The sequence below is a fragment of the Myiozetetes cayanensis genome, unplaced genomic scaffold, assembly GCF_022539395.1.
Source record: "Myiozetetes cayanensis isolate MyiCay16 unplaced genomic scaffold, myiCay2020 scf28, whole genome shotgun sequence".
NCBI lineage: Eukaryota > Metazoa > Chordata > Aves > Passeriformes > Tyrannidae > Myiozetetes > Myiozetetes cayanensis.
In genome coordinates, this window is record NW_026087499.1 from 6874169 (window position 1) to 6896942 (window position 22774).

Consider the following 22774-nt stretch of genomic DNA (forward strand, 5'->3'; position numbering starts at 1 on the left):
ACCCACAGGACCCCTGCTCTGTCCCCTCTGTAGGGTGCAGCTCTGGGACACTGCTGAGTGAGCTGCTCTCATACACAGTGAGTATCTCCTACAGGACTTGTATCGGAGGGACTGTGTGTCCAGTTTATAGGGAGTCTCTCTGTCATCTGTAGGGGCAATTTCCCCTCTAGAAGTTGCATTTCCCCTCTGTAGGGTGTATTTCCCCTCTGTAGGGTGCATTTCCCCTTTATATGATGTATCTCCCACTTACAGGGTGCATCTCCCACCTAATAGGGTGTATTTCTCATCTGTAGGGGCAGTTACTATTATCACTTGCTATTTATTACTACTTCTTATCATTGATTCTATTATTATTATTATTATTATTATTATTATTATTATTATTATTTAAGGACTCGACTCAACCCTGTTGCCCCACCCAGCCCCGCATTTGGACATCCCAAATCGCCACCTTCCCCCCAAAAAAATCCCCTCGGAGCTCCCAGTTTGGATTTATCCACGTTTATTCGTGCCAGGAATGCCAAGGATCGGGGATTCCAGTGGGTTTTCCAGCCTCGAGCTGCCCAGTAGCACCAGTAAAAGTTTGGATTTATCCACGTTTATTCGTGCCAGGAATGCCAAGGATCGGGGATTCCAGTGGGTTTTCCAGCCTCGAGCTGCCCAGTAGCACCAGTAAAAACCCCCCAATTCCAAAAATAGCCATTAAAAAATCCTACTATTTCCTAAAAAAAGCCTTCAAAACCACCAATCCAGGGAGTTTGGGGTTAGAAAAAGGGGAAAAGTCGGATGTGGTGAGTGGTGGGGCTTGGAGGGCCAGGAATAAACCAGGTGGTTCTTCCAGCAGTAAAACCAGGGAATATTTGTTAAAAAAAGAAATAGGAAAATGGGGAAACTGTCCAAGAGTCCCCGAATTGTATCAAAAATAGACAAGTTTGGTCGTCTCGTTGGAAAAGTGCAGCTGTTTGAGGCAAAAATCGTGGTGGGTTTGGAGCAGGGATGGGATGGATCCACCTCATCCATGGAATGAGTTGTGCCAGTGCCTGCTGTGGATTTTGGGATGGGGATGGATCCCCCTCATCCATGGGATGAGTTGTGCCAGTGTCTGCTGTGGATTTTGGGATGGGGAAGGATCTCCCACATCCCTGGGATGAGTTGTGCCAGTGTCTGCTGTGGATTTGGGATGGGGACGGATTCCCCCTCATCCACGGGCCGTGCCGGTCCCTGTGGGTATCCCAGGACATCCCTAAATCCCGGGGGGGTGACGCTGGAGCTCCTGCTCCTTCAGCAGCGCGATCTGCGAGGAATGGGGAGAGGTTGGAGGGAGGGAGGAGGGCACAGTGTGCCCCCCGGGGGTCCCTCCTCACCTGCTCCTCCAGGCTGGGGCCGATCCGCAGCCGCTCCAGCTCCCGCTGCAGCTCCGGGGACGATCCCACACCGGGAGCAGAGCGGAGCTCCAGCACCGACACCTGCGCCTGGACAGCACCCCGAAAACTGGGCAGGGCACCCCAAACACAGCCCAGCACCCCAAACACAGCCCAGCACCCCCCCAGGGCAGGCACAGCACCTTCCCAAAATGGGATGAGCCCAGGGAAGAGCCCACCCCCATTCCAGTACCAGCTCCAGTGTCTCCCAGAGCTGGGAAGTGCCCCATAAACACCCCCATCCCAGTACAAGCACCAGCATCCCACCGGGAACAGATGAGCCCCAAAAGCTGCTCAGCAAACTCCCAACCAGTACCAACCAGCACCTTCCTTCCAGCTGGGATGAACCCACCCTCATCCCAGTACAAGCACCAACACCTCCTTTCAAGCTGGAACGAGCCCAGCTCCCTCCCAGTGCCAGCCCCAGCATCCATGTAAACTGAGAAGCACCCCAAAAACAAGACCAGTGCCATCCCAGTGCCACCCCCAGCATCCTTCCCAAATTGGGATGAGCCCAGTGCCACCCCCAGCATCCTTCCCGCCGGGATGAGCTCCCTAAGGAGCCGCCCAGCCCGTCCTGCCCCAAGGCCTGGGATGGGGCTGTTCCAGGGCAGGGTGACCCACCCGCAGGTCCCGGATGCGCGTCCGAGCCTCGGCCAATTCCCGCTCGGCTTTGCCCAGGGACCGATCCAGCCCCGCCGAGAGCCGCAGGGACTCATCCCGAGCCTCCGGCTGCTCCCGCGGCACCTGGGGACAAAACACAGGAGAAACAGGGATTGGAGCATGGGCAGAACATAGAAAACCATCCATAAATCCGGGAAAATTTATCACTGGCTATTGCTATACACTGTATATTGTGTATAACACGTAAAAAGGATATAATGTAATATTTTATAGAGCATAGAGTATGTATGGTATGGACTAGGATAAATAATTATATAATAATATATAACTATAAAATATATAATACATATTATAATAGATAAAATATAAAAGTAAATATAATTACATAATGATACATATATAGCATATATATTACATAATATTTACATAATACATATGATATGTATTCTGTATTATAAATAAGTATATTACATATATTATGTAGCATAATATATAATATATATAATATGTAATATCATTATATATCATATATCAGATATTATATATAGAATTATATATTATAAAATAATGTATAACATATTAAATGGATATAAATCCAGAAAATACATATGTACATAGATTTTATATAGTATATAGCATATGTTATATCTTTATTATATATTTATATACTTTTGTGTATTATACATAATATATACTTTATATGTATATATGTGATGTATTAATTATCTATTTAATATACATTAAATAGATAAATATATAAAATATATATAAATATTTGTATATACCTTTGTATATTGTACATAATATATACATGTATATATACACTATATATGTATATAGTGTATATAAATATATATAATGAATATATTACTATAATATTAATAAATTTATATTTCATTAATTATATAGACACATATTATATTTCTAGGTGAACATAAATAGAACCAGAAAATATATAATATAAACAGACACGGATAATTTATAATGGCATATATGCTACCATATATAGTATTTATGTAGTGTACGTATTTCTACAAAATACATATTTTAAATATGTTGCATAATTATATAAAACACTATATATATTATAAATTATATTAATCTAAAGATAAAATATATAATTACATCATATATATAATATATGGTATATTTATATTATTATTGTTATATTATATGGATTATAATATATACTAATAGAGACTAATTTATATATTTATATTATATATTGATATAAAATATATATTATATATTATATGTTATATGTTATATGTCATTTAACTATTATATTATATTATATTATTATGTATAAAGGGGTGGATGGGTGCAAGAGGGGGTTGGGAGTTGATGCCAGGACGGTGCAGAGGGTGCTGGGAGGGTCCTGCCCGGGGTCAAAGGTCATGGAATTGGGGTCCCCCCTCACCCGCAGCCGGAGCTGCTCCTCCAGCCGGTCCCTGGAGCGCTGCAGCTCCTCCCGCTGCTCCCGCATTCCCTGCAGCTGCTCCCGCAGCATTCCCTTCTCCTGCCGCGCCTCCGCCAGCGCCCGCCGCGCCGCCTCCAGCCCGTCCTGCCGGCACCGCGGGGGGAATCCCACCTCCAGCGCCCGGGATGTCCATCCCACTCCACCTCCAGCCCCCGGAACATCCATCCCACCCCACCTCCAGCCCCCGGAACATCCACCCCACCTCCAGCCCCCGGAACATCCATCCCACCTCCAGCCCCCGGAACATCCATCCCACTCCACCTCCAGCCCCCGGAACGTCCATCCCACCTCCAGCCCCGGAACATCCATCCCACTCCACCTCCAGCCCCTTCTGGGACACCAGGACACCCCCGAGATCCCCTGTGGGGACACCTCCGTGTCCCCCCACCCCCTGTCCCCCCCGGGGTGCCCATCCCACCTGGAGCATCCTCCGGTCCAGCTCTCCTGCGGTCAGGGCGCTCTGGAGCTGCTGGAGCCGCTCCTGGAGCAGGGAACCATCGGACACGGAGGGAGAGCTCGGAGAATCCCCCTTGGAGTCGCTCTCCAGCGGGGCACTGAGCAGCTGGAATGTGCTGGAACGCTGCTCTCTCTGCGCCAGCTGCACCCCAAAACCACAGCAACGGGTTCAGAGGGAACTGTGAAGGGGCATGGGGGGAACTGGGGGGACTGGGAAGGGGTACAGGGTGAACTGGGAGGGAGTTCAGGGGGAACTGGAGGGAATGGGAGGGGATTCTGGGAAAACTGAGGAGACTGGGATGGAGCCGAGCAGGAACTGGAGGGATTAGGAGTGGGCTCAGGGGGAACTGGACTCATTAAGCACCAGCCCAGGTGGTGGGATTTCCTGGGATCAGGGCAGGCTGTTTCTGGGATTGCCCGGGATGGCGCCAGGCTGTTTCTGGGATTCCCCAGGAAGGTGCCACACCTGTTTCTGGAGCAGCTCCGCCCGTTCTTTGGCCTCCTTGGCCTCCGCTTCCCGCTCTCCCAGCGCCCGCCGGGCCCGGCCCAGCTCCCCCTCCAGCACTCGCCGCTGCAGCTCCAGGCGGGAGCTCCGGCTCTCCAGCGCTTCCAGGCGCCGCTTGGCATCCAAGAGCTCGGCCCCCCCGGCCCGGGCAGCGCTCAGCCGCTCCTGGGGGGCAGGGGAGGCTCCGGAATGCCGGCCTGGAGCCGGGATGGGCCGGGCACACGGCCGGGCCCCACTCACAGCATTCCCGCTGGGAAGTGATGTGAGATCGCCCAGCTGGGCTGCCCAGAATTCCCAGCTGGATATAGAGGTTTGTGGCAGTGCCCACCTGTGCCGCCCGGCATTCCCGCTGGGAATTGCGGAGGCTCCGCTCCAGCGCCGCCACCTTGTCCCGCAGCTCCCGGCGCTCCCGCTGGGATTGGCGCAGGGTCTCCTCCTGGAGCAGGAGCGCGGCCTGGGAGCTGCTCAGGTCCCCACGACGCCCTGGGAAGGCACAGCCCCCGCCCTCCTTCAGTGGGAAAACGGGCGGGAATGGGATGTCTGCTGGTTTCCCTGGGATTTATGGGGGATCCAGAGGAGTATTTACTGGGGGTTATGGGAATTGCAGGGGTTTTACTGGGGTTTATGGGGGATGGAAAGGGAGTTTTACTGGGGTTTTGTGAGGGATGCAGGGGGGATTTACCCATTTTCCTGGGATTTACAGCATCTGCACAGGGGCGTTTTACCAGTTTTCCTGGGATTTACAGGGGATCCACAGTGGGGTTCACCAGTTTTCCTGGGATTTACAGGGATCCACAGTGGGGTTTACCAGTTTTCCTGGGATTTACAGGAGGTTCGGGGGGGTTACCCCCTTTATTGGGATTTATGGAGTTTGCTCGGGGCACTTCCCAGTTTTGCTGGGGTGGATGTGGGATTCACGGGGTTTTTACCAGTTTTATTGGGGTTTAGGGAGGGTTTGCTGGGGTTTAAGAGCGATGCATGAGGGTTTTACCCATTTTACTGGAATTTATGGAGATTGCACAGCAGCTTTCCCGGTTTTACTGGGATTTACATGGGATCCATAGGGAAGTTTACCAGTTTTACTGCGGTTTATGGGGAATGCACAGGGGTTTTATCCATTTTATTGGGGTTTAGAGAGGTTTTACCAGTTTTATTGGAGTTTATGAGGGATCCAGGAGGGCTTTACCCATTTTATTGGGGTTTAGAAGTGATGGAGGAAGGTTTTAAGCAGTTTTACTGGAGTTTATGGGGGATCCAGGAGGGCTTTACCCGTTTTATTTGGGTTTATGGGGTACATATGGAGGTTTTTACCAGCTACACTGGGGTTCACAGGAGATGCAGGGGGAGTTTTCCCAGTTGTACTGGTTTTACTGGGGTTTCTGATGTTTGCACCGGAGGTTTCACCCGTTTTTCCAGGATTTTGGGGCCATGGGGTGGGAAATCCCCGGGACCATCCTCCCCTCTGGGCAGCACCATCACCCTCTCCGTGCCCCAGATTCCCCCAAAAGGGCCCAGCACGGGCCAAATCACCCCAAACCTCAGCATTTAGGGGGATCCCCCCCCCAAAAAAAAAAAAAAAACAAAAAACAACCAACTTCCCATCACCTTCCTCGCTCTCTTCCATGAGTTTCTGGAGCTGCTGTGCCCGGGAATTGGCGTTATCCCGATCCTGCTCCGCCTCCGCCAGGCGCCGGCCCAGGCTCCCGACCTGCTCCCGCAGCTCCTCCTGGGGGCGGAAAGGGGCTGAGAAAGGGGATTTTGGGGATAACGGGGGTGGGGAGGGAGGAGAAGGGGGATGTACCCGCTCCCGCTGCGCCTCCTGCAGCTCCCGCAGGAAATCCCGCAGGGCCGCCCGCGCCGCCTCGGGATCGGAGGAGGGGTCGGGGTCCGGGGAGGAGCGGGGGCTTCCTGACCCCTCTGGGACCCCACCTGGGAGGGGACAAACAGGGGCAATGGGGACAGCGGGAGCAACACCCAGGGCAGGACGCGGGGGGGGTGGGATGGACCACAGTGGGGGGGGCCCGTAGGATATGGGGGACCCCAGGGACATCAGGATAGGGCAGTGGGGGGATGGGGTACCCCAAGGATGCAGGGGATGGAGCGGCTGGGGAGCCCAGGGATGCAAAGAAGGGAGCAGTGGGATGTGTGGGACGCTGGTGATGCAGGGGAGGAGCAGGGAGTGGTGTATGGGAGACCCCCAGGGATGGAGCAATGGGGTGATGGGTAACCCCGGGGATGCAGGGAATGGAGGAACAGGAGACCCCAAGGAAGCAGGGGATGGAGTAACAGGGTATGTGGGACCCAGGGATGGAGGGGATGGAGCAATGGGGGACCCCAGGGAAGCAGGAGATGAAGCAATGGGGCGATTGTTGGGTAACCCCCGTGACCAAGTGCGCACCGCAGGTCACACCCCTCTCCCCCAGCCCTGCCCGCAGCGCCGAGGCTCTCACCGGAGGCCGGGGGGCCGGGCCGGGCCCGGGCCATGCCCACGGTTCTCCGCAGGGCCGCCTGGAGCCCGCCCAGCCGGGACTCGGCCGCCCGGCGCAGCTCCTCGCCCCGGGCCAGCTCCGCCTCCAGCCCCTGGGCCCGGCCCTGGGCCGCGCTCAGCCGCAGGCTCAGCTCGGCCACTTCGGCCCGCGCCGCCTCCACCTTCAGCTGCAGGTTCCGGGAATCCGCCAGCAGCTTCTTCTCGTTGCCCCGAGCCTCCTCCAGGCTCCGCGCCAGCTCCTTCTCCCGCTGCTGGAATTCCATCTCTGCCTCCGCCAGGCGCTGCTGGAGCTGCTGGAGCTGCGGGAGTGGAGGGATCATGGGGAGAGGGATGGAGCACGGAGGGAGGGATGGGCAAGGATGGGAGACCCCTAAGAATGCGGGGGATGGAGCAATGGGGTAAGGGGGGATGATGGGGGAACCCAGGGATGCAGAGCATGGAGCAGTGGGGTGATTTTAACCCCAAGGGATGGAGCAATGGGATGATGAGGGCTCCCTAAGGATGCAGAAGATGGTGCAGTGGTGTGATGGGGGACCCCAAGGATGAAGGGGATGTAGCAATGGGGTGACAGGGAACTCCAGGGATGCAGAGGATGGAGCAGTGGAGTAATGGGGGACCTCAGGGATGGAGGGAACACAGCAACAGGGTGATGGGGATGCAAGGGATGGAGCACAGGGTGATGGAGTCTGAGGGGATGGAGTGACAGGAGACCCCCCAAGAATTGAGCAGTGGGATACAGGGACCTGCAGGGATGCAGGGGATGGAATAGTGGGGTGACAGGGACACTCAGGGACACGGGATACCAGTTAGGGAGTGATGGGGATGATTGGGGATAGCAGACACCAAGCTGTGGGATGAGGGGAGAGGGACACTTTGGGATGTGGGGCATCAAGCAACGGGGACCCTGGGGACCCTGGGGACCCCTCACCTCCTTCCTGGCAGCCTCGGTGCCGGCCTCGCTCTCCGCCACCTTCCTCCTGAGGCCGAAGGCTTCGCGGCGGCTCCGCTCCTCCCGCTGCTCCTCCAGCGCCACGCGCGCCTGGAGCTCCCCTACCTCCCTGCTCCGCCTGCTGTTCTCGCTGTCCAGGTCCTTCACCTGGCCCGGGAGGGAATGGGGGGCAGCTTGGGGACACCCCGAATGGCTTGGGGAGTCCTCACAACCCTCCTCCTCCTCCTCCTCCCCCCGGACCTGCCGGCGCAGCTCCTGCAGCTCCCGGCGGGCGTCGAGGCGGCCGCGCTCCAGGTCCCGCAGCGCCGCCCGCAGCTCCGACACCTCCCGCTCTGCCGCCGCCCGCCCCGCCTCTAGCAGCGCCAGGCGCTGCTCCTTGTCCTCCCCGGAGCGCTTCAGGCTGCGGGAAGAGGGAGCAGGGGTTGGAAGCACCTCCCAGGGGGTCCCAGTATCCCCCCAGCCCAGCAGCGTCCTGAGCATTGCCCTGTCTGAGCCAGGCACATCCTGAGCATCCTGCTCCAAACTGTCCCCATTCCGGGTGTCCCCCCATCCCCAGACTTCCATCCCCTTGTCCCGAGTGGCATCCAGACCTGGAGCAATTGCCCCATCCCAAGCGGAGCATCCCTGTGTCCTGATCCTCACCCCCACCCCGGGGATCACCCTCCAAGGTGCTCCATCCCCCCCGCAGTCCTCACCCCCACCCCGGGATAACCCTCCAACGTGCTCCACCCCGTGACCCCCACTTTGTGCCCCCCGTGCCCCCCCGGCCCTGACCTGATGCGCTCCCCCTCCGCTCTGCGCAGGGCCGCCCGCAGCTCCTCGTTGGAGCGCCGCAGGGTCTCCTTCTCCCTGGCCTCATCCCCCAGGGCCCTCCGCGCCTCCTGCGCCTGCCTCCGCTCCGCATCCCGGCCCTCCCGGCTCTCCCGGGCTTCCCGCTGCGCTTCCAGCAGCTCCCGCCGTCCGGCCGCCCGCGCCTCCGCCGCCAACCTCAGCTGCGCCCGCGCCTCCTCCGCCTGCAACGGGGGCGCTCAGCGGGCACCGGGGGCGCTCAGCGGGCACCGGGGAGCTCAGCGGGCACCGGGGGCGCTCAGCGGGCACCGGGGGCGCTCAGCGGGCACCGGGGGAGATCAGCGGGCACCGGGGGAGATCAGCGGGCACCGAGGGAGCTCAGCGGGCAGGGGTTGGGCAGGGGGTCACCTCCCGCAGGGCGCTGTCCCGCTGCTGGGCCGCGGCTGCCGCCTGGTCACGGAGCGTCCTCGCCTCCCGCTCGTGGGTCTGAGCCGCCTCCTCCGCCCGCGCCCGCAGCGACTGCAGCTCCGAGGACAGGGACTGCGGGGGACACGATCCTGAGAGCCCACAGGGGGACTGAGGGACCGAGGGGGCGGGGAAATGGCGATGGGGACACGGAGAGGGGGTGCAGTGGGAATGGGGACATGGAGAGGGGTGCAGTGGGAATGCGGACATGGAGAAGGGGTGAGATGGGGATGAGGTTCCAGGGAGGGGGTGCAATGGGGAAGGGGACACAGAGAGGGGGTGCAATGGAGAGGGTGCAGGGACAGGGTGAGTAGGCTCAGGTACCACAGTTGGGCAGCCCCATCGCTGAGGGGATGCAATGGGGAGATGGGGGTTTGAAACTGGGGGCTGCAAGAAGGGGGTCACTGAGGGGTCTTGCAGTGTTGGGGGTGTGACTCAGGTGGGGGTTGCAATAGGGGCTGAGGGGGCATGGGGGGAGATGAGGGGTCCCAATCCTCTCTGGACACCCAGAATGGGGGGGACTGCACTAAGGGGTGTTCAGGTATGAGGGGTGGCAGTAGGAGGGATACCCAGGCATGGGGGCTGCAATGGGGGGGGCCACAGGCAATACCCACACATGGGGAAGTTGCAGTTGGGAGTGCCCAGACATGGAGGGACACAATGGGGGGGCCATGGGGGACCCCAAGGCACAGGGGCTCCCACGGGAGGGGACACTTCAGCACTGGGGGTTGCCATGAGGGGGGAACACCCCAGCATAGGGCTTGCAATGGGGCACACACTGGGCTCTGTGCCACTCTGGGGGGATCCAGGAGCCCCCCTAAACCCACCTGCTCCTTCTCATGGTGGGTGGTGACCTCTCTCCGCTGCTGCTCCAGCTCAGCCGTGGCCTCGTCCAGGCTCTGCTGGAGCCCTGCCAGCGTCTCTGCCAGGGCTGCCCTCTCCTCCTCCTGCAGGGCCAGGGCCTGGGGGGCACAGCTCAGCCAGGGGGGCACAGGGCAGGGCCAGGGCCGGGGGGACACCAGGGACACCCACCTGCTGCTTCTCACTCTGGTGCTGCTGCCGCAGCGCCGCCAGCTCGGCCACCAGCTCATCCTGCTCCTGCATCAGTCGGCCCCGCTCGGCCTCCAGCTCCTCCTGGGGACAGCACCAGGGAGCGCCAGTCATCATCAGGGAGCCCCAGCGATCATCAGGGAGCCCCAGCGATCACCAGGGAACATCAGTGATCACCAGGGAGCACCAACAGCACCAGGGAACATCAGTGATCACCAGGGAACACCAACGATCATGAGCAAACCCCAAAATCACCAGGGAACCCCAGTGATCACCAGGGAAACCCAACAATCATCAGGGAGCACCAACAGCACCAGGGAACACCAACAATCATGAACAAACCCCAAAATCGACAGGAAAACCCAGAAATCATGAGCAACACCAAAAAATCGCTGGTGAACCCAAAAAATCCCCAGAGAACCCCAAAATTACCAGCCAACCCAGAAATCATGAACAAAGCTCCTAAATCAGCAGTGAACCCCCAAAATTGCCAGTGAACCCCAAAAATCACCAGAACCTCCCCCAAATCACCAGTGAACCCCCAAAATCCCCGCAGTGCCCCAAGAATCAGCACACACATCCAATACCTCCATTTCACCCCAAGAATCAGCACTGTTCCCCCATAACCACCACCGTGTCCCAACAGTCACCATCACACCCCAAGAATCCCCATCACCCACCGTCTCACACCCCCCCCTCCCCAGCGCGCCCCGGGAATCAGCAGCGCGAACCCAAATCCCGCTTTGCCCCCCCCGGCTCCCACCTTCTGGCGCTGCAGCTGCTCCAGCTGCTCGCGGTGGGAGTCGCGGGCGCTCCGCAGGGCCACTGTCACCGCCGCCGCCTCCGCCGCCGCCACCGCCCGGCGCCGGCACCGCAGCTCCTGCGCCCGCTCCTGCCGGGACACCCCCAGCTCGGCTGAGGGCACAGCCACTCAGGGGGGACACCCCCACACGAGGGGACAACCTCCACCAGAGGGGACACACGACAGATAAGCAGGGACACCTCCCCCATCAGTGGGGACACCTCAGTCAGTGGGGACATCCCCAGAAGAGGGAACATCCCACAGGGGACAGTCCCCCATCAGCGGGGACATGCCCTCCACTCAGGGGTCAGTGGGGACACTCCTGGTCAGACATCCCCCATCAGTGGGGACATCCCCCAGGGGACACCCCTCATCAGTGGGGACCCCCCCGGCAGTGGGAACAACCTCCCCCATTCAGGGGGGACACCCCCAGACAGTGAGGACAACCCCCTGAGCCTTATGGGGACCCCTCCCATAAGAAGAGACACCCCCCTCAGTCAGCGGCGACACCCCCATCAGTGGGGACACCCCCATCAGTGGGGACACCCCCATCAGTGGGGACACCCCCATCATTGGGGACACCCCCCAGGGGACAGCTCCCAGTCAGTGGGGACAGGCAGATGGGTTTGAGGATGCAGGTGGGGATGAGGATGGGGACAGATGGTGAAGAGGATGAAGGTGAAGATGGGCATGGATGGAAACGAGGATGAAGATGGGGATGGGTGGGAACGAGGATTAGGATGGATACGGATGGGAATGAGGATGAAGACTGGGACAGATGCAGGTGGATAGGAATGAAGATGGGGATGAGGATGAAGTTCTGGATGGGTGGGAGCAAAGATGAAGGTTGGGATGAGGATAAAGATGTAGACGGGTGGGGATGAGGATAAAGGTGAATGGTAATGAGGATGGATGAGGATGAAGATGGGAATGAGGGTGAAGACTGGAATGAGGATGAGAATGGATGGGAATGGGGATGGATGGGGATGAATAGAAACAGCTGAGGATGAGGATGGGGAGGATGAGGATGGGGATGGTCAGAGTGGTGGGACAGTCCCATGAGCCAGGCCCCCTCACCCTCCAGCGCCTCCTTGGCCTGGAGCAGTGTCCGGGCCTCACTCTCCAGTTGCTGGTTGCGGGTCTGGAGCTGGGCCAGCTGTGCCTGCAGCTGGAACACGCTGCTCTCCAGCCCCTCCTTCTCCGACCTGCAACACCGGGAACGCTGCCAGGACAGGCTGGGGGAGCTGCCCTGGCACCCACATCCCCAATCCCAGCACCCACCTGAGCCTGGAACCCTCCCATCCATCCATCCATCCCAGCACCCACCCGAGCCTGGAGCCCTCCCATCCATCCATCATCCATCCATCCCAGCACCCACCCGAGCCTGGAACCCCCCATCCATCCCAGCACCCACCCGAGCCTGGAACCCTCCCATCCATCCATCCATCCCAGCACCCACCCGAGCCTGGAACCCTCCACTCACCCCAGCACCCACCCAAGCCTGGAACCCTCCCATCCATCCCAGCACCCACAAGATTGTAGAACTCCCCCCTCCCACCTGAGCCCAGTCCCCCGCCCCAGCCCAGCCCCACCTGAGCCCCTGGGCCTCCCTGTCGCGGTGGTGGCCGTGCCGGTGGGCGATGGCGAGCTGCACGGCCAGCCCGGCGCTGTCCTGGGCCAGCTCGGCGTGGGTGCGGCTCAGCCGCTCCTGCTGCGCCCGCAGCTGCTCCTGCTCCGCCCGCGCCCGCGCCAGAGCCTCGCCCGCCGTGCCCTGAGCCTGCAGAGCCTGTGCCACGGGAACACCGGGGGGAGCACCGGGAATACTGGGGACACCCCCGGGAGCACCGGGGACACCGCCAGAAACAGTGGGTACCACAGGGAGTACCGGGACCACTGGGACCACCTGAACCACAGGGAGCACTGGGGACACCACAGGGAACACCGGGGACCACCAGGGACCACCGGGAACTCTGGGGCTACCGGGACCACTGGGGACACCACAGGGAACACCAGGTGCCACAGGGAGTATGGGGGACACCACAGGGAACACCAGGAACACCGGCTACCATGGGTACCCCACAGGGACCACCGGGACCATCAGTTACCCCCCCCCCAGAGCCTCAGCTACCACACATGGACCACCAGTTACACCCTGTGGATCACCAGTTACCCCTCACAGACTCCCAGCTGCACCACAGGGCACTCCAGTTACCCCTCACGGAGCACCGGTTACCGCACAGGGATAACCAGCCACACCTCACGGACCCCCCACCGCTCCCAGTCGTCCCCCCACCCATGCCCACCTGTGCCAGGTGCTGGCGCAGCCGGAGGTGCTCCTGGCGCAGCGCCCGCAGCTCCGCCCGCACGCCCCGGGATCCCTCCAGCGCCGCGCTCCGTGCCCGCTCCAGGCCCTGGCGCTCCAGGATCCCGGCGCGGCGCCCGCGCTCCAGGCGCGCCCGGAGCTGAGCCAGCTCCCGCAGCAGCTCCCGCGTCCGCAGCCGCCCCCGCTCCCGCTCCCGCTCCAGCCGCTCCAGCCGCCGGCACAGCTCCGCCTTCTCCCGCGCCAGTCCCGACGCCAGGTCCGAGGTCTTGGCCAGCGCGTCCCGCAGCCGGCATTCCTCGGATTCCGCCGCCCGCTGTGCCAGGGCCAGCTCCCCGCAGCTGCCCTGAGCCTGCCACGGTGGGCACCGCGTGGGCACGGGGGCAACTGGGCATGGGGGGCACTGGGAGGCTGCCAGGGGCGACTGGGAAGGTTGGGGAGGGTACTGGGGGTCAGTGGGAGGTGTGAAGAACATGCAGGGTCACTGAGGCAGGGGGCCACCTGGGGCATGGGGGGTACCAGCTGCAGATGTGGCATTCCTGCCACCTGAATCCACGGGAATTCACCCACAGCACAGGGATGCACTCCTATCCATAGGGATGCACCTCTATCCATGGGGGACACCTCTATTCATAGAGATGCACCTGCATCCATGGGGGCACCCGCTGCAATGGGATGGACCCCTGCGGGGTGCTGGAATTCGGGGGTTCCCACCTTTCCCAGCGCCTCAGCCAGCGCGTCCCGCTCTCCCCGTGCCAGCTCCGCCTGCAGCTCCGCCCGGCTCAGCTCCTCCCGCGCCTCCAGCAGCTCCCGCCGCGTCCCCGCCCGCTGCGCCTCCAGCTCCTCCAGCTGCCGCTGGCTGGGCACCCACGGGGGCAGCGGGGGCTCAGCACCCACTGCGGGGGGGCAGAACCCACCCCGGGGGCCTCTGGGGCACCCCCTGGGCTCAGAGAGCAGCCCCTGGGGGAGGGAGACACTGCAGCGCCCATCCCCACCCAGCACCTATCCGTGTCCCCCTAAACTCACTTGTACCCCCTGTACCCACCTGTGCCCCCCTGAACCAATCTGTGCCCCCCTGAACTCTCCTGTGCCCCCCAGCCCCCACCTGTGCTCCAGCTGCTCCCGGGCACTCTGGGCGTCCCTGGTGGCCTCATCCCGGGAATCCTCGAGCCCCTCGTTCTGGCGCTGGAGCTGCGCCCGCTCCTGCTCCAGGGCCCCCGCCCGCTGCTGCTCTGCTGCCAGTGCAGCCTCCGCCCGCTCCAGGTCCCTGACAGACACACGGACACGGGGCAGATGGATGGACATGAGTGGGCAGATGGACAGAGACACGGACACAGAGGGGTGGATGCACGGTCAGACACACACAGGGTGGGTGGATGGACAAATGGACATGGATGAGCGGATGAATAGATGGATGCATGCATGGATGGACAGATGGGCACAGGGGATGGATGGATGGATGGACAGACAGACGGACACAAGGGATGGATGGGTGGGGGATGTTCACAGGTGGGTCAAGAAAGATGCATCAGAATGGAAGGATGTGCAGGGACAGATGGACAGAGGTGTGTAGGGATGGAGAGATGGATGGATAGGGATGGATGGACAGGGATAGATAGACAAGGCACATGGACACAAGCACAGGCTCCAGCCTGGCTGGGCTGGCTGGAGCCAGGAACACCTGTCTGTCCATCCGTTCCTCCATCCATCCCTCTGTCCCTCCATCCTTCTGTCCATCCCTCCATCCATCCCTCTGTCATCCGTCCACCCATCATCCATCCGTCCATCTATCAGCCGTCCATCTGTCCATCATTCTTCCATCCATCCGTCCCTCCATTCCTCCATCCCTCATCCCTCCCTCCCCTCCCTCCCCGGTACCTCCGCAGCTCCTCGTTCCGTGTCCTCAGCCCGAGCCCCTCCCGCAGCGCCTCCTCCCGCTCCCTGCGGCAGTTGGTGGTCTCTGCTCGGAGCTGCTCCAGCCGCTGCTCCAGCGCCTCCAGCCGCCCCTCGCTGTCCCGCAGCTGCCGCCGCAGCCCCGCCACCGCCTCCCGGCCCTCCTCCGCCTGGCTCCGCGCTTCCTGCGGCCGGGAAAGGGCTCAGCCCGCAGCACCATCCTCGCTCTCCTCCTCCTCCTCCTCGTCCCCGGCTCACCTGCAGCTCCGCCCGCCGCCGGCTCAGCCGGGACCGAACGGCGGCGGCGGGACTGCCGGGAGGGGACACGGGGGGACACGGCGGGGACACCGCCCCTGGCGCTGCGGGGGACGCGGGGTCATCGGCCAGGACCGCCTGCGGGAGACACGGACCGGCTGGGAGCGGGGAACGGGAACTGAGGCGGGAAAAACGGGAACTGAGGAGGGAAAGGGGGAACTGAGGTGGGAAAGGGGGAAACTGAGGCGGGAAAAACGGGAACTCAGGCAGGAAAAATGGGAACTGAGGCGGGAAAGGGAGCAGGCAGGGAAGGGAAACTGAAGCGGGAAAGGGGGAACTGAGTCAAGGGAAGGCAAAAGTGAAGCAGAGAGGGGGAAATGAAGTCATGGGATGGGGAAACTGAGGCGGGAAAGGGGAAACTGAGGTAGGGAAGGAAGGGGAGGCCCAGTGAAGGAAAGGGAAAATTGTGTCAAGGAAAGCAGAAACTGAGTCAAGAAAAGGGAAACCAGAGTCAAGGGATGGGAAAACTGAGATGGGAGGGGGAAACTGAGGCAGGGGAGGAAAGGGAAACCAAGGAAGGGAAGGAAGGGGAGAATGAGGCAGGAAGGGGGACGCTGAGTCAAGGGATAGGGAAACTGAGGCGGGAAAGGGGAAACAGAGGCAGGGAGGGCCTCTCCGGCCGTGGGCACGGCCGGGCTGTCCCCAGCACCTGGGTGACGTCGTGCAGGGTGTGGCGCAGCAGCTCCAGCTCCGAGCGCAGCGCCTGCACCTCCTCCGGCGGCGGCTCCCGGGCGCGCGCGGCCTCCTGGAAACACCCCCGGGCATCAGCGGCCGGTCCTGGATCACCCCCCTCTCCCCCCCAAACCCAGCGCCCCCGAGCTGCGCCCACCAGCTCCCGCAGCTGCAGGGTCAGCGACTGCAGAGCCCGCTCCTTCTCCTCGTCCTCCCCACGCCGCCGCTCCAGCGCCGCCGTCAGCTCTGCCAGCCTGCGCCCAACACGCCGGGAAGCGCCGGGTCCCCACAGCGACCCCCGGAACTTCCCCCACCCCCAGACCCTCCCTACTTGGCTCCCAGGGCGGATTTCTCCAGGTCGGCATCCCGCTGCCGCGCCGCCAGCTGTTCCTCCAGCTGTGCCAGCCGCAGCTCCTGCCGCTCCCGCGCCGCTCCCGCCTGGCTCTCGGCCAGCCGCAGGTTGGCCCCCAGGTTCAGGCAGGCGGCGTGGGCGGCGCGGCCCGCCCGGGACACCTCGTGCCCCAGCTCCGACAGGTCCCTGTGGGGCGGGAGAGGCAGGGGATGGAGCTGGAGGCCCTCGGGAACCCCCAGGGATCCTCCCCCCGGCAGGGATCCTCCGCTGACCTCTCGGTGCTGGATTTCATGTCCCCGAAGTGCCGCCGGAAAGCCACCACCTGCCTCCAGAGGGTCAGGAGCCGGCTGTGCTCCGTGCTGAAGTAGGCGTTGAAAGACTGCGGGTGGGTGGGTGGGTTGAGGGGGCTCGGTGCTCGCTGGAGGACACACCACGCTCCCCAGATTCCCAAATATTCCCCCCGGCCACGCCCATCACCCCGCAGTGCTCTGCCTTCCCCAGCCCCAATTCCCTTGGGCACGGAGAGGGACGGGGACACATCCACCTGCCTGGCATCCCCTTCCCATCACTTCCCATGTCCCCTGTACCCCACATTCTTCTCTGTGCAGGCCCCACACCCCTCCCAGTGGTCCTGTATCATTTTCCATGATGCATCTCTGCATCCTCCTGCCTCACAGCCCCTTCCCACGACACGTCCCATCCCCAGGTTCTTCTCCAGGCAACATCCCACGTGAGCCTGCATCCCTCCTGGTGGCCCTGGGCACTTTCTGTGGTGCTCCCCTCTGACTCGTATTCCCTTCCCACCACAAGCCACAACCCCTGCACCCCCAAAATCTTCCCCATGCAACATCCCCCATGGTCCTGTAGCCCTCCCAGTGGTCCTGCATCCCTTTCCATGTCACAGCCCTCCTGGTCCCCCATCCCTCCTGCTGGTCCTGCATCCCATTCCATGAGGCATCCCTGCATTATATCCCCTTCTCATCACAAGCCACATCCCCTGCACTCCCAAATTCTCCATTTAACATCCCACATGACCCTGCATCCCTCCTGGTGGTCCTGGGCACTTTCCATGGTGCTTCCCTCTGACTCATATTCCCTTCCCATCCCGTGCCACCTCCCCTGCACCCCCAAATTTTCCTTGCCACATCCCCCATGGTCCCACATCCCTCCCAGTGGTCCTACATCCCATTCCATGACACATCCCTGCATTATATCCCCTTCCCATCACGTGCCACATCCCCCGTGCTCCCAAATGGAACATCCAGCAAGACATCCCAGATCCCTATCTGTGATCCTGCATCCCTTTCATGAGCCTCATCTCCACATCCCTCTGCCTCACATCCCTCCCTGCTGGATCCCTAACCCTCCCCCCGCATCCCAGGGCCCCCCAGACCTCCTCCTCGCGCCTCCACTCGGCCTCCCTCTGCTCCAGCTCATCCCGTGTCCGTGCCCAGTCCGCCGTCAGCTTCCGGATGTCCTCGCTCAGCGCCGCGTTGGCCGCGTTGGCCTGTTCCAGCTGCTCCCGCAGCATGGAGTTCACCTGCACCAGGCTGCTGCTCCTGCCATGGGGCACACAGGGATGCATCCCACCGGGAATGCCCACACCCCCCCAGGGACCCCCGCTCTGCTGCTCCTGCCGTGGGGATGGTGGGGATGGATGGACAGATGGAACTCCCACATCTGCCCCGGGGATCCCGCTCACGTCTGCTGCTCCTGGGATGGGTGGAATGGCCAGAGCATCCCCCTGGGAATCCCCCCCCCAACTCCCAAGGATCCCACTCACCTCTGCTGCTCCTGGGATGGGGAAGGAGGGAATGGCTGGAGCATCCTTCTGGGAATCCCCCTCCCAACTCCCAAGGATCCCACTCACCTCTGCTGCTCCCGGGATGGAGGGGATCCCCCTCCTGGAAATCCCTACACCTTCCTGGGGATCCCACTCACCTCTGCTGCTCCAGGGATGGAGGGTCACCGTGTCTGGAGCAATCCCCTCCCGGGAATCCCCCCAGCCCTCCAGGGATCCCACCCACTCACCTCTGCTGCTCCTCTTCCAGCCGGATCAGGGCATTCTCCAGCTCGTTGCTGCTCTCCTCCTCCGGCTGGGAGCCGCTGGCATCCAGCTGGATCTGGGGAAACATCCCGCTCGCCACCACCTCGATTTGGGGGCGAATTGGGGCAGGAGACCCCCCCTAGTCCCCCCCCCACCGTCAGCCTCTCCTGCTCCAGCTCCGTCGCCTTCTCCAGCAGCTGCTGCTCCACTTCCCCGCATTTCTTCTTGTACTGCAGCACCTGCCGGGGGGATGTGGGGGGTAACACCCCGGGGGGTGTCACCAGATTGTCCCTGCTCCCCACGGCAAGGATTTACCTTGGCCTGGAGTTTCTGCACGAGCTGGGCCTGTCTCTGCTGCCCCTCCTGGTAAGCCTGGAGCTTCCGCTTGTAGGCGGCTTGTTCCTCCTCCAGCAGCCTCCGCAGCTCGATGTTGTGCTGCGCCAGGCTCCGGCTCTCGGCCGCTTCCCGCTCTCCCGCCTCCATCCGCAGGGATTGCTCCAGCTGGGAGAGGGGTGGGACACAGGGCTGGCACCCCCCGGAGCAATCCCGGGCGTCCCACAAAAGCCAGGGGGGTCCCACAGCAAATCCTGGAGAGACACAGCCAAGCCCCCCCAAGTCCCACCTTCCCCCCCCAAATACCACCTTCCCCCCACCAAATCCCACCTTCCCCTCACCAAATTCCACTTTCCCCACCCCCGGACGCACAGGGAGGGGAGGGATTAAAAGTTTTGGGGGTGCTTCTCAAAACTACCCCAACTCGCAGCCAGGGGACTCTGCAAAGCCCCGTCCCGGCTCGTGGCCGATGGATGAAGGGTGGGAGGGAACAACCTGCTGTGGGATATTTCCCTGGTCTCGGGGTTTTTGTACCTCACCAGGCTCAGCCAGAGGGATTTCCTCCAAAATTCCACCCCGCCCTCAGTTTGGGTCTCCCAGGAGCCGCTTTGGGCCCTTTAGAATTCCCGGTTTCCTTGGTGAAGGAATTCACCGGGGGGGGAGGGGGGGAGAGGTTGCTTCCCGAAAAGCAGCACCAACAAAACAGGGATGGAGGGGGATGCTTTGGGCATCCCACGGGACAAGCCCTGGCAGGCCAGGACGGGTCTGGACACGCAGGCACCGCAATTCCCACCGGAGCAGCATGCCAGGAGCTGGGAATGCCGAGGGAGGGGGTTGTACAGCCTTGATTTTGGGGTTGGAAAGGGGGGTTTGGGGTTAAAAAGGTGGGGGTGGGGATTAAAAAAGGTGGGGGTTAAAGGGTGGGGGTTGAGGATAAAATGGTGGGTTTGGGTTTAGAAAGGTGAGCTTTGGGTTAGAAAGGCAGGGTTAGGGTCAGAAAGGGTTGAGGTTTGGGGTTAAAAGGGCGGGTTTGGGGTTCCAAAGGGGGGTTGGGGTTCCAAAGGGGGGGAGGTTGGGGTTCCAAAGGTGGGTTTGGGGTTCCAAAGGGCGGGTTAGGGGATCCAAAGGGCGGGTTTGGGGATCCAAAGGGCGGGGTTGGGGTTCCAAAGGATGATTTGGGGATCCAAAGGTGGGCTTGGGCATCCAAATGGCCAGTTTGGGGTTAGAAGGGAAGGTTTGGAGTCAGAAAGTTGGGTTTGCGGTTCCAAAGGACGGGTTTGGGGATCCAAAGGCAGTTTTGGGGCTCCCAAGGGTCAGTTTGGGGATCCAAAGGGCAGGTTTGGGGTTCCAAAAGTGGGTTTGGGGTTCTAAAGGTGGGTTTGGGGATCCAAAGGTGGGTTTGGGGATCCAAAGGTGGGTTTGGGGATCCAAAGGTGGGTTTGGGGATCCAAAGGGCAGGTTTGGTGCCCCACCCTCTCGCTGATGGCGTTGTACTTGATGGCCAGCTCATCGCGCTCCGCCCGGCTCTGGGCCAGCAGATCCTCCACCCGGGACAGCTCCTGCTGCAGGATCCTGTTCTCCTCCTGGAGGGACAGCAGCGAGGACATGGCCCCTGCGGGACGGGGCCGGATGGGATCCAGCCCGGGATGCAGCCACGGCCCCCTTTGCTCCCGGGGGCTGCTTTGCTCCCTCGGGAAGGGGCTCTGCCTCCCCCACGCGCTCCGGGGGGGTATTTTGAACTCCCCACCCCCGGGCTGGAATTGCCTCCCTGCCCCAACCCGGCCATGCCAAGGGACGCCCTTTGGGATGGCAGAACCGCTGCGGATTTACAGCTGCAACCCCAAAACTGCCACAGCTTTTGCATTTGCGATCCCCAAATCTCCACAAATCCCTGTCTGTGATTCCAAACCCACCACAGGTTTGCAGTTCCTATCACAAAACTGCTGCTGATTTAGAGGTGCAATCATAAAACTGTCCCAAACTTGCCTTTGTTATCCCAAAACCACTGCAAATTCCTGTTTCTGACAGCAAAACCAATGCACATTTAAAGTTGCAATCATAAAACTGTCGGAAATCTGCTTTTATGATCCCGAAACATCGCAAATTCCTCTTTGTTATCCCGAACCCGCTGCAGATCTGGAGTTAAAATCACAAAACCCACTGCAGATTTATAATTGCAATCAGAAAACTGTCACAGATTTGCACTTATGATCTCCAAAACTGCTCATTTCCAGTAGCAATCCCAAAAAATGCTGCAGATCTACAGATGCAATCCCAAAACTGCCACAGCATTTGTATTTGTGATCCCCAAATCTCCACAAATCCCTGTCTGTGGTCCCAAACCCACTGCAGGTTTGCAGTTCCTATCACAAAACTGCTGCTGATTTAAAGCTCCAATCACAAAACTGCCCCAAACTTGCATTTATTATCCCCAAACTCCTGTACATTCCTGTTTCTGGCAGCAAAAACACTGCAGTTTCATCATTGCAATCACAAAACTGCCACAAATCTGCAAATATGATCCCAAAAACTCTACAGATTTCCAGCTACAATCACAAAAACTGCTACAGATTTACAGTTACGATCCCAAAATCACTAAAAATCCCTGTTTGTGATCCCAAAGCCGCTGCAGATTTACAGCTGCAATCCCAAAACCGCCACAGAATTTGCATTTACGATCCCAAAACCTCCACAGACTTCCAGCTGCGGTCACAAAATCACTAAAACTTTGTGTTTGCGACCCCAAAAGTGCTGTAGATTTGCAGCTGCAATCCCAAAACTGCCACAAATTTCGTCCTTGTGATCCCCAAACCTCCGCAAATTCCCGTTGGTGACCCCAAACCCCCGCGGGTTTGCAGTTCCTCATCCTCGAGCCGCAGATTCCCGGTTACAACCCCCGAACTGCTGCAGATTCGCCCTCCACTGATCCCAAAACCGCCGCACGTTCGCATTGGTGGCCCTAAACCCGCCCGGATTCGCCGCCGCGACCCCAAAATCCCACCCCGAAAGGCCCCTTTATCCCAACCCCGCTTCCAGGGTGCCATTCCCGGTGCCATTCCCATTCCCATTCCCCATCCCACGCTCCCGCCCCGCAGGGAGGGACGCGGGGACCCCACCTCAGCCTCGGGCTTCATGGAGCATCCAAGGAGCCCTCGGCACCCCCTCGGCGTGGCCTTTTTGTCCCGATGCCCCTTTTCCCGGGATTTTGGGCTGTTTCCACTCGTTTCCTGGGAGTGGAAAGCGGATGCGAGGTCGGAACGAGCCCGAAATCCCCTCCCTGCGTGACGGCACGAGCGGGGACCCTCCTCTTCCTGGGGGGGTCCCAACGCCTCCAACGCCAACATTCCACCATCCTCCTCCAGAAAATACCCCTCGGCATTCCCGGCCTTTGGAAACAAACCCATCCCGAGGGCTCTCGGCGAGAAGGAGGAAAATGAAGGAAAATATAAACAGATACCAACCCCCCGGCGCTCCCCGCGGGCGAAACGGGTGGGAAAGTCCCGTCTCGGCGGCGGGATGGAGATTCCAGCCGGGAACGGAGCTGCCCGGGAAGAGGCAGCCGCTCCCCTCGTTAAGCCCCGGCGCTCATTAAGCTCATTAACGCCGCGGGGTTCGCTCCGGCAGGAAAAGCTCCGGGGAGGAGCGAGCCGGGGTTGCCGAGGGGTGAAGCAGCTTTAAACCCTCCCCCGGGAGGTGGGAATGGGCCGGGATTCAGGACGAGCCCCCGCGCCGCAGCCTCTGGAGCAGCAATTTTACCCCTCCCGGGTAATTTAGGATTTTTCACCCCGGTAGGGAAAAGCGACGGGAAATCCC

General features: G+C 60.3%; 1 protein-coding gene across 4 annotated transcripts; it reads right to left on the bottom strand.

Moving 5' to 3' along the window:
* Window positions 1-598: 598 nt before the first annotated feature.
* CROCC (ciliary rootlet coiled-coil, rootletin) lies at window positions 599-22589 on the bottom strand. 4 transcript variants are annotated; one of them, XM_050322584.1, is made up of 35 exons: window positions 22423-22589; window positions 22078-22188; window positions 20434-20544; window positions 18944-19129; window positions 18784-18867; window positions 18613-18704; window positions 17975-18140; window positions 16854-16960; window positions 16561-16767; window positions 16387-16483; window positions 16207-16302; window positions 15501-15635; window positions 15228-15427; window positions 14455-14616; window positions 14064-14208; window positions 13333-13701; window positions 12622-12815; window positions 12107-12234; window positions 10991-11142; window positions 10210-10311; window positions 10005-10139; window positions 9121-9252; window positions 8698-8936; window positions 8164-8323; window positions 7903-8070; window positions 6937-7273; window positions 6288-6415; window positions 6092-6212; window positions 4815-4969; window positions 4448-4651; window positions 3944-4123; window positions 3466-3609; window positions 2046-2168; window positions 1365-1472; window positions 599-1294 (listed from the first exon to the last, which is right to left on the bottom strand). In XM_050322584.1, the coding sequence occupies exons 2-35, from the start codon at window positions 22093-22095 to the stop codon at window positions 1244-1246; spliced, it is 5136 nt and encodes a 1711-aa protein (XP_050178541.1). In that variant the 5' UTR covers window positions 22096-22188; window positions 22423-22589; the 3' UTR covers window positions 599-1243. The 4 variants fall into 4 exon arrangements, with proteins under 4 accessions (XP_050178541.1, XP_050178540.1, XP_050178542.1 ...); XM_050322583.1 differs by lacking the exon at window positions 22078-22188 and having other exon boundaries at window positions 20434-20573; XM_050322585.1 differs by lacking the exon at window positions 22423-22589 and having other exon boundaries at window positions 10005-10124; window positions 20434-20573; window positions 22078-22191.
* Window positions 22590-22774: the final 185 nt, after the last annotated feature.

Coding starts and splice junctions, on each gene's coding strand:
- CROCC (XM_050322583.1), bottom strand. CDS start 20,568: ATGTCCTCGCTGCTGTCCCTCCAGGAGGAGAACAGGATCCTGCAGCAG. Junction 18,705..18,783: donor TGGAGCAGGAGAGGCTGACG/GTGGGGGGGGGA, acceptor ATGTTTCCCCAG/ATCCAGCTGGATGCCAGCGG. Junction 15,428..15,500: donor GGCGGCGGGCGGAGCTGCAG/GTGAGCCGGGGA, acceptor TCCCGGCCGCAG/GAAGCGCGGAGCCAGGCGGA.